The sequence below is a fragment of the Ascidia mentula genome, chromosome 7, assembly GCF_947561715.1.
Source record: "Ascidia mentula chromosome 7, kaAscMent1.1, whole genome shotgun sequence".
In the NCBI taxonomy this organism is placed as follows: Eukaryota; Metazoa; Chordata; class Ascidiacea; order Phlebobranchia; family Ascidiidae; genus Ascidia; species Ascidia mentula.
The window spans coordinates 9264694-9276037 of NC_138572.1; the positions used below are offsets into that span (position 1 = coordinate 9264694).

At 35.2% G+C, this 11344-nt stretch overlaps 1 protein-coding gene across 1 annotated transcript; it reads left to right on the forward strand.

Annotated features, from left to right (window-relative positions):
* Positions 1-2034: 2034 nt before the first annotated feature.
* Positions 2035-6726, forward strand: LOC145907997 (uncharacterized). Its single transcript, XM_082995168.1, has 8 exons — positions 2035-4753; positions 5050-5202; positions 5278-5355; positions 5430-5507; positions 5582-5659; positions 5734-5811; positions 6093-6164; positions 6362-6726. The coding sequence occupies exons 1-8, from the start codon at positions 4719-4721 to the stop codon at positions 6366-6368; spliced, it is 579 nt and encodes a 192-aa protein (XP_082851294.1). The 5' UTR covers positions 2035-4718; the 3' UTR covers positions 6369-6726.
* Positions 6727-11344: the final 4618 nt, after the last annotated feature.

Consider the following 11344-nt stretch of genomic DNA (forward strand, 5'->3'; position numbering starts at 1 on the left):
TGACTTTTTCATTTGTTTAACTGTGTCAGGAAGATGAGAATTATCATTTCTGCATTTTTTGTTGACAACATGGAGAATCATATCGTACTTTTATGATCACTGCAAAGCGCTGAAACGCACAAGAACAAAACGGAACAGGAGTTTTCATATTTGGCTGCTATAAAGACTGCTAAACGTAAGTCTCCACCATCTCGGTAGGAATTTAGTTAGTGAAGAAGGTCTGCGCATTGTCGCGACGTGGAGGATATAACTTGACAAAATGGTTGAGCAACAACAAAAGGTGTTTCGTGCGATAACGCAAACGCCAACAATCGCAAGCGAATGCCACGGGAACGAACAAAATAGATTTTGTTGAGGTTTCAAGAAATCATATTTGAGTCAATGTTTAATATTTGTCCGACTGAGAAAATTTATTCAATCGCGTACCTGCAGTTGACTGGTTGCTTACTAGTACATGTGGTACTTTTCACACAAACATCAACATACAAATACACCATGAATTTATTAATATCGCGAAGTAGCACTTTTTACAAAGCGATAGTGTTTCATGCTTGTTTCTTGCTTTTCCAAATCTTTTATGTGCCCGACACCAAGGGAAAAACGTTAGAAGAAATTCAAGCGCATTTTATGTGAAGGGTTTTTAACAAAAATGCGACGGACTGAAGTACTTTTTTGCTGAAAAAATCTTGCCAACAAAACGATTGTTTCACATTAACTGGTGTACTGTTTATCGTCAGTGATGCCATAATTTTGATTGCACGATTATAGATACCAAATAAAATATTGCAGTGTTTTAAGGTTCTTGCAGGATAGCTGCACTTAACGTAAACAGACAAGAATCGGTAACCTCTATGGAAGGTGATTTCAGTTCGGTTACTTTTTCTGTGCTGTCCCTTTTTACAATACCTATTGCAAACAACTACAGAATGAATATCGTGAACGGTAAAGAGAAACAACGTCAAGTTATGCGATGCGATTTTAACGTGAATCAAAACAGGTTAAATTTTTTATTTTTCGAATTTTTGATCACACCGAGATTCGAATCCAGATTATTTCGGCTACGAATCTAGATGGGTCGGGGCTTCTTAAATGATGTTGCCAATTGATTATCTTTTTTTACCACATCGAGGTTTAACCCAGGATATCCTCGCCACGAATCCTGATCAGGTTTTCTTCTTGGTATATGGGTCGGACACATGGCCAATGCTGCCAATCACCCGCCCCAATTGCTCATCGACCATTAACTCATAACTAGAACAGCTCAACAGCGCCCACGTCCGGGTGATTGATTTTGTGTTTTCATTCGCTAAACGTGTTATGGAGCATCTAAGATGTTCTGCACACGTAAATTTGTACGTGTAGAACGAATTCGAATTCGAATTCGCTTCGCCCAATCGCTTCTCCCTTTTCATGTGCAAGAGGAGCACTGGCGCACTCAATTGTTCTCGCGTTTAACCTGTTCGAATGAGGTGTATTGAATTCGAATCGCTTTCAAACCACTTCGCTATTAAACAATTGCAACCGGTTTTTAGGTTGTTAACTTTGTCACATTGCATCAGATAAATGATAAACCTTGAAAGACAAGAAGTGCTTGAAATTGCTTTTATAGTTGTTTTTTAGGCCCTATAGCTTGTTCAAGTTTTTCTTAGCACTTCCATGATGGTTTGTTTTCCGCGGGTTGCGCTTAGTTTTGTACCAAATGGTTGTCGGCGACTGAGCTGTATAGTCACCACAAATTGGATGTCTTGCTTGACTGCTCACATACAAGATCATTGTAGGACCTATTATGTAGAAACAGTGGCCTTGTCTACGGCTCACTATTGAAAACATATTGGTTACATAGCTTTAATGCCAAACGTTGACGTGTTGGTGGTATATGCTCGTGACCGAGAAAGTCCATCTGCGCAAGGTGCGACGTGGAATTTAATTTTGAACGTAGTTTTGTTCAGTCGCCCATGTCATGCAGTCAAGCGTATCCTTAATTTCGACAGAGCTGGTTTGCGCGAAAGGGAAGTAGGTTTGGGGACGGAAAAAGAAATACCTACTAGTTTTTCATTGCGGCATTTCAGTAGTTACCTGAAAGGGTTGCAAAAGATATTGCAAATTTGTTGTGGTTATTGTATGTTGTCGTTTTGCTACTTTTTGCCACCAATACCGGTTACAACTGTAGCGGTACAATTCGCGTTTATTGTTGCAACGTTTAATGCGTTTTAAGAAGTGGTGGGATTTAAATATTGAAGAACTTTGCTGGGAGTCAGTCAAGCATAGACGAGTTGCATGTTTATTATACATGACATTTTCAGGTTTCACTGGCATTGCATCATGTGGAAGCGTTTTTGTTTTCTTGACGGGTGATAGCGACATCCAAAAATCATGAGTTTTTTGTATTATCCTGGACACGTAGGGCCACTGTGCTCTGTCAAGTATGGTTGAAAATTTTACATAACGACTATAGTAAATTACTACAAAAAACTGTAGCTTGGGACACCCATCTTTATGTGATATATCCAAAACTTTCAAGTTATTAGTTACAAAAGCTCTATTTTGCTGTGAAGTGATCTGATGTTCCCAATCACACTTCCAGGTGAGTCTTGTGATATGTAACTTTTTTGGACCACTTAGCCTTGTATTTGGTTTAGCCTAGAAGGGGCACAATTTGCACTTAAAACAGCTCGGCCGACGAGACTTTGTACTACCACGTTGTGTCAGCTTTGGACCAACCACCCCGCAGAGGGCGATCTCCGAAGAGGCAATAATTTATTTTATGTGTATGTTTTTGAGATGACCATCTACCCCACATCCCTTTTTGGAGGGGAGCTGTGTAGCGCTTGTGTTTTGCCGGCAGGCTGTGCCGAAGCGGATTTAGCCTTTTTTCCCTCTCTCTCTCTCGAGTCTAGTGTACGTGACGTTTTGCCTATTTTTAAGATAGTTAGCGCCAACGTACTGAGAATAGTTTTTGAAATTTTGATCCGCTAATGCGCATCTAGTCACGTGCATTGAAACACCCATGGTTGTATGTGACGAAATCATGTTTGTTTGGGACAAATAGAAACAAAGGTTTCGTAGTGGCGGATATAATTTATGGTGGCAGCGCTCACTCCAGCAAAATATTTAGGAATAGCAAAGTGGCAGAAATGCCAGTACATTATGGATCGTAGTGTTGTTAAAAAAATTTTGAAGGTCAAGTGAAAAAGATCAAATTCCTGTTATACATTAGTCGATTTGTCTTGAAGCTTGCGAGTTGGGCGTCGGACGAACTGTTTGTCGTCCCAGCCTGAGCCATTTTGGGTAGCTATTGTGTAACAAGGTTGCTACACTGTCGTAATGAAGAATCAACTCTTGTCGAAATTCTTTTCGGTTTGGAACTATTTTGTTTGCTTCGAGTAGTTTATATAATAAGCATGCTTGAATTACTAGATACCTTATGTACGTGTTTTAGTTTTTTGGAGATATTAGAAATGAAATGCAGTCTCTAGCAATAAGCAAAGAAGTAATTGTTCAGAAACTTTTCCTAACCTGCAAAGCTGTAATTACGGTAACATCATGTAGCTACGTTTTGCGTGTTGTTTTGAAAGGATAAATGGCATGGTGCCATATTCTGTAGCGCATTTTATGCAAAGTGTTTTTAACCAAAATGCGACGGACCGGCGAATCTTTTTGCTGTAAAAAACGTTGCCAACAAAACGTTTGTTTCACTTTAACTGATGTACCTTCTATCTTCAGTGCTGCCATAAAATGTATTGCACGATAATAGATAGCAAATAAAATATTCCAGCGTTTTTTGAGGTATTTGTGATATAGCGTGCCCTATACTACACGGCAGGAACCATTTTTTTTTTATTCAAAATGCAAAAATCGTTTCAAGAAAAATTTGTTTCGAGAAAATTTATTTCAAAATAAAACTAACACTTTTGCCCTTCTTGAAATACTTGCTTTTTGCGTAAACATGTTTTTTTCAAGGATTTCAGATAAAGCAAACAAAATAAGTTTTTTAAAAACTAACATGCGGTGGCGGTAGAGGATTGTAGTGGAATAAAAAAATGTTGTTCTTTGTGGTTGATGACAAGTTTATCGTCATTTGTGATGTTTTTGGAGTGGTGTTTACATTAATTAGTAAAGTATATTAGTTATGTTGAATTGTGACGGTCGTTACAGCTTAGTGAACATATTATGACAAAACTTAATTATGCCTGAGCAATGGCAATGAACGTTATTTTCGTTATAATAACTAAAATCGTCACTTAAAGACTTTCGGTGATGTTGGCGTGGTCATGCAAGAGCAGTCATATCTTTTGTGTTGTAATAATGTATGTTTCTATGGATAGTTGTGTAGCAATATTATGAATAATGGTATTTCGGTATGTCGCGTATTTCATTTAACCCACTAACGGAACATTATAATATGACGATTGCCTTTGTTTAATAGTCTTGAGACAAACTATCAGCCTAATTTGTTAGTCAGCAACTTACAGCTTATCAGATATATACAAAGATATTGAGCATAATGTGGCAATGTTTGCAGCTCATTTATTTAACTATATCACACCCCAGATAAATTGTTATTTTCATTTTTAAATAAATAAGTGTGCGTTTGTGTAACATATTTGTAAAACATAGCACCCACATTAATTTATCAACAATACTCGCTTCTGAAATCAGAATTCTTAGTGTTTCTTATTGTCACTGATTTTAACATTGCCTGACTAACTTTGTCAGATATGGAATCAGATAAAGGTTTTCCAAGTACATTTGGGTAAGAATTTCACTAATCCAATTGGCCCAAGATAACATAACAATGTTAATTTTAATGAGAGTTCAATTCATATTTTTTTGCTTGCTGATTGATCTTTTTGAGATTATTTTTCTCAAGAAGGACATAAGTAAGTCTCCTAGCATGTCAAGGATCATTATTCTAATAACACCCTAAGTTGATGTGAAATTTTAACAAAATGTCAGCTTAAAACTATCATGTTTGAAACTTGTTGAAAAGTGCAACATGATCAAGTTCTTTTTTTGTTTGCTTGCAACATTTTCTCTTCAATAAAAAAGACCACAAAGGGAAAGTGGATGGATGAGTGATATCAACCCCATCTCATCCGGACAATGTTTTCGATATTTTTCAAGAAAAAGACCACACCACAGCCGCATAGCTGTGCGGAGTAGAGAGTCAACCTCTTCAAGTCGATCACCATCAACCCACAGGTAAAGCTGTTAAAAAAAGGACTAAATGATATCAAACAATAACAAAATTATTGATGTTTTTTGATATTTTTAAAGAAAAAGGCCACACCACAGCCACAAACCTGTACGGAGTAGAGAGTCAACCTCTTCAAGCCAATCACCATCAACCCACAGGTAAAGCTGTTCAAAAACGGACTAAATAATGTCAAACAATAACAAAATTATCAATATTTTTGTTTTTTTTCAAGAAAAAGGTCACACCACAGCCACAAACCTGTACGGAGTAGAGAGTCAACCTCTTCAAGCCAATCACCATCAACCCACAGGTAAAGCTGTTCAAAAACGGACTTAATGACGTCAAACAATAACAAAATTATTGATCTTTTTGATATTTTTAAAGAAAAAGACCACATCACAGCCACAAACCTGTACGGAGTAGAGAGTCAACCTCTTCAAGCCGATCACCATCAACCCACAGGTAAAGCTGTTTAAAAAAGGACTGAATGATGTGAAACAAAAACAAAATTATTAATCTTTTTGATATTTTTCAAGAAAAAGACCACACCACAGCCACAGAGCTGTTCGGAGTAGAGAGTCAACCTTTTCAAGCCAATCAGCATCAACCCACAGGTAATTTATAAATTTAATAGGGGTCCGTTAAAAGAAAAATACGACCAGTACCAATACATGGCACTTGTTGGGAAACAGTGTTTTTTATGTTTTGCACAATTGGTAAAACAATAAGATGCCAATAGGCGAAATTAATATTTCTTTAATGAAGATCTTATACTGGTGTGATCGTCTTTTTCTCCTTTTGGAGCTCTAGGATTGGTAAAACAATTAACAGTAAAATAGTAACCAAAATTTGACTGTAATTTAGCCCAGATAAATAGTTTGTTATTGTTTTCCAGTATCTCCAATAAAAAGAATTCGCAGAAACTCAAATTCTGCTTCAGCTGCCACACCAAGCAAGAAATTACCAGGTATATCTAAAAGTTTCAAAAACATTTTTGTGCGCTGCATAGTAGACTATGTTGTTGTCTTGCGCAGTTTAAGTACATTTGGTAAACAAGAATGTCAAAGGAATAACCCAAAAAGTTTGAAATAAAAGTCTTGTTTAAATTATTGCTTATTTTAAAAAAAAATGTTGTCACATAAATGCTAAAACAAGCTGTTTTAGGATCTAAAAGAAAAAAGAATGAACAGAGATCTGAAGATGACTTTTAATTCAAAAACAAATTGCCAAACTGGTGCTGCATGTTTTATGCATCAAGTATTTTTTTTTGTTACTTTGCTTCATATATGCTAAACATTCCTTTCTTATTTTTTTATATGTTTAGTGCTGTACTTTTAATTCAAAAACAAATTGCCAAACTGGTGCTGCATGTTTTATGCATCAAGTATTTTTTTTTGTGACTTTGCTTCATATATGCTAAACATTCCTTTCTTATTTTTTTATATGTTTAGTGCTGTACTTTTAATTCAAAACAAATTGCCAAACTGGTGCTGCATGTTTTATGCATCAAGTATTTTTTTTTGTTACTTTGCTTCATATATGCTAAACATTCCTTTCTTATTTTTTTATATGTTTAGTGCTGTACTTTTAATTCAAAACAAATTGCTAAACTGGTGCTGCATGTTTTATGCATCAAGTATTCTTTTTTGTGACTTTGCTTCATATATGCTAAACATTCCTTTCTTATTTTTTTATATGTTTAGTGCTGTACTTTTAATTCAAAACAAATTGCTAAACTGGTGCTGCATGTTTTATGCATCAAGTATTCTTTTTTGTGACTTTGCTTCATATATGCTAAACATTCCTTTCTTATTTTTTTATATGTTTAGTGCTGTACTTTTAATTCAAAACAAATTGCTAAACTGGTGCTGCATGTTTTATGCATCAAGTATTCTTTTTTGTGACTTTGCTTCATATATGCTAAACATTCCTTTCTTATTTTTTTATATGTTTAGTGCTGTACTTTTAATTCAAAAACAAATTGCTAAACTGGTGCTGCATGTTTTATGCATCAAGTATTCTTTTTTGTGACTTTGCTTCATATATGCTAAACATTCCTTTCTTATTTTTTTATATGTTTAGTGCTGTACTTTTAATTCAAAACAAATTGCTAAACTGGTGCTGCATGTTTTATGCATCAAGTATTCTTTTTTGTGACTTTGCTTCATATATGCTAAACATTCCTTTCTTATTTTTTTATATGTTTAGTGCTGTACTTTTAATTCAAAAACAAATTGCTAAACTGGTGCTGCATGTTTTATGCATCAAGTATTCTTTTTTGTGACTTTGCTTCATATATGCTAAACATTCCTTTCTTATTTTTTTATATGTTTAGTGCTGTACTTTTAATTCAAAACAAATTGCTAAACTGGTGCTGCATGTTTTATGCATCAAGTATTCTTTTTTGTGACTTTGCTTCATATATGCTAAACATTCCTTTCTTATTTTTTTATATGTTTAGTGCTGTACTTTTAATTCAAAACAAATTGCTAAACTGGTGCTGCATGTTTTATGCATCAAGTATTCTTTTTTGTGACTTTGCTTCATATATGCTAAACATTCCTTTCTTATTTTTTTATATGTTTAGTGCTGTACTTTTAATTCAAAACAAATTGCTAAACTGGTGCTGCATGTTTTATGCATCAAGTATTCTTTTTTGTGACTTTGCTTCATATATGCCAAACATTCCTTTCTTATTTTTTTATATGTTTAGTGCTGTACTTTTAATTCAAAACAAATTGCTAAACTGGTGCTGCATGTTTTATGCATCAAGTATTCTTTTTTGTGACTTTGCTTCATATATGCTAAACATTCCTTTCTTATTTTTTTATATGTTTAGTGCTGTACTTTTAATTCAAAACAAATTGCTAAACTGGTGCTGCATGTTTTATGCATCAAGTATTCTTTTTTGTGACTTTGCTTCATATATGCTAAACATTCCTTTCTTATTTTTTTATATGTTTAGTGCTGTACTTTTAATTCAAAACAAATTGCTAAACTGGTGCTGCATGTTTTATGCATCAAGTATTCTTTTTTGTGACTTTGCTTCATATATGCTAAACATTCCTTTCTTATTTTTTTATATGTTTAGTGCTGTACTTTTAATTCAAAACAAATTGCTAAACTGGTGCTGCATGTTTTATGCATCAAGTATTCTTTTTTGTGACTTTGCTTCATATATGCTAAACATTCCTTTCTTATTTTTTTATATGTTTAGTGCTGTACTTTTAATTCAAAACAAATTGCTAAACTGGTGCTGCATGTTTTATGCATCAAGTATTCTTTTTTGTGACTTTGCTTCATATATGCTAAACATTCCTTTCTTATTTTTTTATATGTTTAGTGCTGTACTTTTAATTCAAAACAAATTGCTAAACTGGTGCTGCATGTTTTATGCATCAAGTATTCTTTTTTGTGACTTTGCTTCATATATGCCAAACATTCCTTTCTTATTTTTTTATATGTTTAGTGCTGTACTATTAATTCAAAACAAATTGCTAAACTGGTGCTGCATGTTTTATGCATCAAGTATTCTTTTTTGTGACTTTGCTTCATATATGCTAAACATTCCTTCCTTATTTTTTATATGTGTAGTGCTGTACTTTTACTTCATGCCAGATTGCCAAAATGATGATGGCACATGCTTTCAATGCAAAAAACTAACTCTCTGACTGTGGCATACATAACCAAAACGTTCTTTTCTTGTATTTTTCTTTCACATTGTATTAAAATAAAAAACATTAACAGGCTGTCAATTGTTTGTTTTAACTTTAAATTTACTCAAATTTTGCAACGTGATACTACAGTCTATTCAAAATCGGAATGTAAAAACCGTTTTAATTTAAGGGCATTGGCTTCAATGTGGCCAAGGAATAGACGTTTCAATACGCTGCTTTCCATTCGGTGTAACCAGTCCACAAACAGGTTAATCGGCTGTCGTATGTTTGTGTTAACTTCAATTATTATGAAATTTTTCAATTTGATACTACCGTATGTTTGAAGTTGGACTGTAAAAACCGTTTTCTTATGAGGGATTTGGCTTTTTTAAACTGCGAAACGAATAGGCGTTCCAATGCGCCGTTTCCTATGGAGTCCCGCTGGCAATTTTATCGCATTCGGCTGGTGATATATTGTGCTGTGTGGGAGTCGGTCGACAATGCGAGTTAATGAAGCGAAGCTCCTTTGACATTTTGACTGATAACTTTTAATGTCCCGTGGGATATTGGTTGTTCTCTGTTTATGAACGAATGACGATGCGTTTGGTTTTTTTAGCAGTTCTGCAATTGCCAGATGTGTAGCCTTTTTGACTCAGTCAACACAACTGCTTTCGAATTTAACAATTGCTTTTGAAAATTTATCTCAGTACCTGTCAACAGACTTTCCACTCCCCTTTCGAAAGCAATGAACGAAACTTTTATTGCTCGAATGTTTGCTTTGATTGTGTTTTGTTGGCTTTTTATTTGAAGCAAAGCTGTCACATAACATTTCATGTGTATTTGCCTTACGTTCAGTTTTGTTTGCTTCATTTATAACTGTGCTCGACAAGAATAATAAAGTGTTTTTGATTAAACAAAGCCTTTTGACTGGGAACATTGAAAGACCTCAGCCAAGCGGGAAACAATTCGAAGAAGTTCCTTGAAACTCGTGAGACTCGCGCTAAATTTGCTGAATTCTGCTGTGGATTTCTGTGAGAATGAAAATTCCCAAACTCGTTTCAGCAAGTCAGCTTTAAGGGGTTAATTAAAGTTTATTTTTACCGAAACGTGCATCGTCGCGCTCGTTCTGTACAAATGCAAAATGTCTCATAACTTTTTGTGTCTTGTGATTGCTTGCGTTCTGTTAAATCACTGGAGGTCATCATTGAAACCAGTTAGTTTAATCAGATGTATTTCGCACGGGCCATCAAACCCGATAAATCATAGTATCATAGTAGAGGCCAAGAACGCAAAGTAAACGAAGATAAACACTTTACAAAGTGATCGATTCTCAGCTTGATACAACCAATGGCGACTCAGAGATACCATAACGTGGAAGTCTTTTCTCATGACTATTTTCATGACAAGACAGCTACCAGTCAGTAAACGCACTTAACCTTTATTAACATAACGTTTGCGACTCCTGTTGCCTGAATAGTTACAACAAAAACAAACAAGTAACGGACTAACACAGGCTAAAAGTCACTTAGTGAGTTTGAAAGGATAATTATCACCAAATTGAATTACGTTGAACTCATTGCCTTTGTAGTCACTATAAATAGTTTAGTTTCAGTTACGTGTTAAGTTTCAGATTTTCTAATTAGCCATTGAAGGAGTTATATGTACCTGCATCTATGGTGGTAAAACATTCGCTTGTACTTGTATATAAGCATGATAAAAATCAAAAATTCGCAATGCAGCAGAACTTAATACAACAAGGTGCAGCCGGAGTTTCCGCATTCTAAATTTTCCTCAGTGCAAGGATTTGCTGTCACGTGTAACATACGTCACAGAGGCCAGCGCTTGCACAATCCCATACTGCGGCCCATATGATAAATTCATCGAATGTTCTCGAGTAAAATAATACAAGGAGGATCAACTCCTTCAGCTAGTGTGCAACAGAATGTGTGAACAAGCGACTGCTAGTACAGCACGCGTGAATCATCTATATCCGCTCCCACGGATAACATTGATGTGTACTGTATTTTATGTTCCTGCAATATATTACTTCAAGCGCCTCATGATATCACGTGACATTATTGACCAATCAGCTCTCATAATGGAGAGCGTTAAAGAGCCCAGTTTAGACCGGTAAATTCATTCTATTTGATTCTACTTGATTCTATTTGATTCCATTCGATTCTACTTGTTTTATCGTATTACTGTAACACTGCTAATATTACTGAGACTCAACAAGCTATTCGCCGGCTTGGGATTTATTCCCATAGCCTGATAATAAACTGTTTATTTGGAATCAGCGGTTTGCTGGTGAGAACGAGGCAGAAGCAGATTTAACAATCGAAGAGACTCAATAACCGCTCAGGCCATCGAGACACTGTTAAATATCTCAGAAACACTTCGAGTTATTTACACACGCATTATTTGCTATTGCTGTAAAAGTGTGCATAGGTATTGCAGCAGATCGGCAAGTAGGCACAAATTACAAAGGAAG

What these genes read in the sequence shown, in the direction of transcription:
- LOC145907997 (XM_082995168.1), top strand. Translation starts at nt 4,719, where the DNA reads ATGGAATCAGATAAAGGTTTTCCAAGTACATTTGG. An exon ending in CGATCACCATCAACCCACAG is followed by an intron (nt 5,203 to 5,277) that starts GTAAAGCTGTTA and finishes ATATTTTTAAAG; the next exon opens with AAAAAGGCCACACCACAGCC. An exon ending in CAATCACCATCAACCCACAG is followed by an intron (nt 5,356 to 5,429) that starts GTAAAGCTGTTC and finishes TTTTTTTTCAAG; the next exon opens with AAAAAGGTCACACCACAGCC.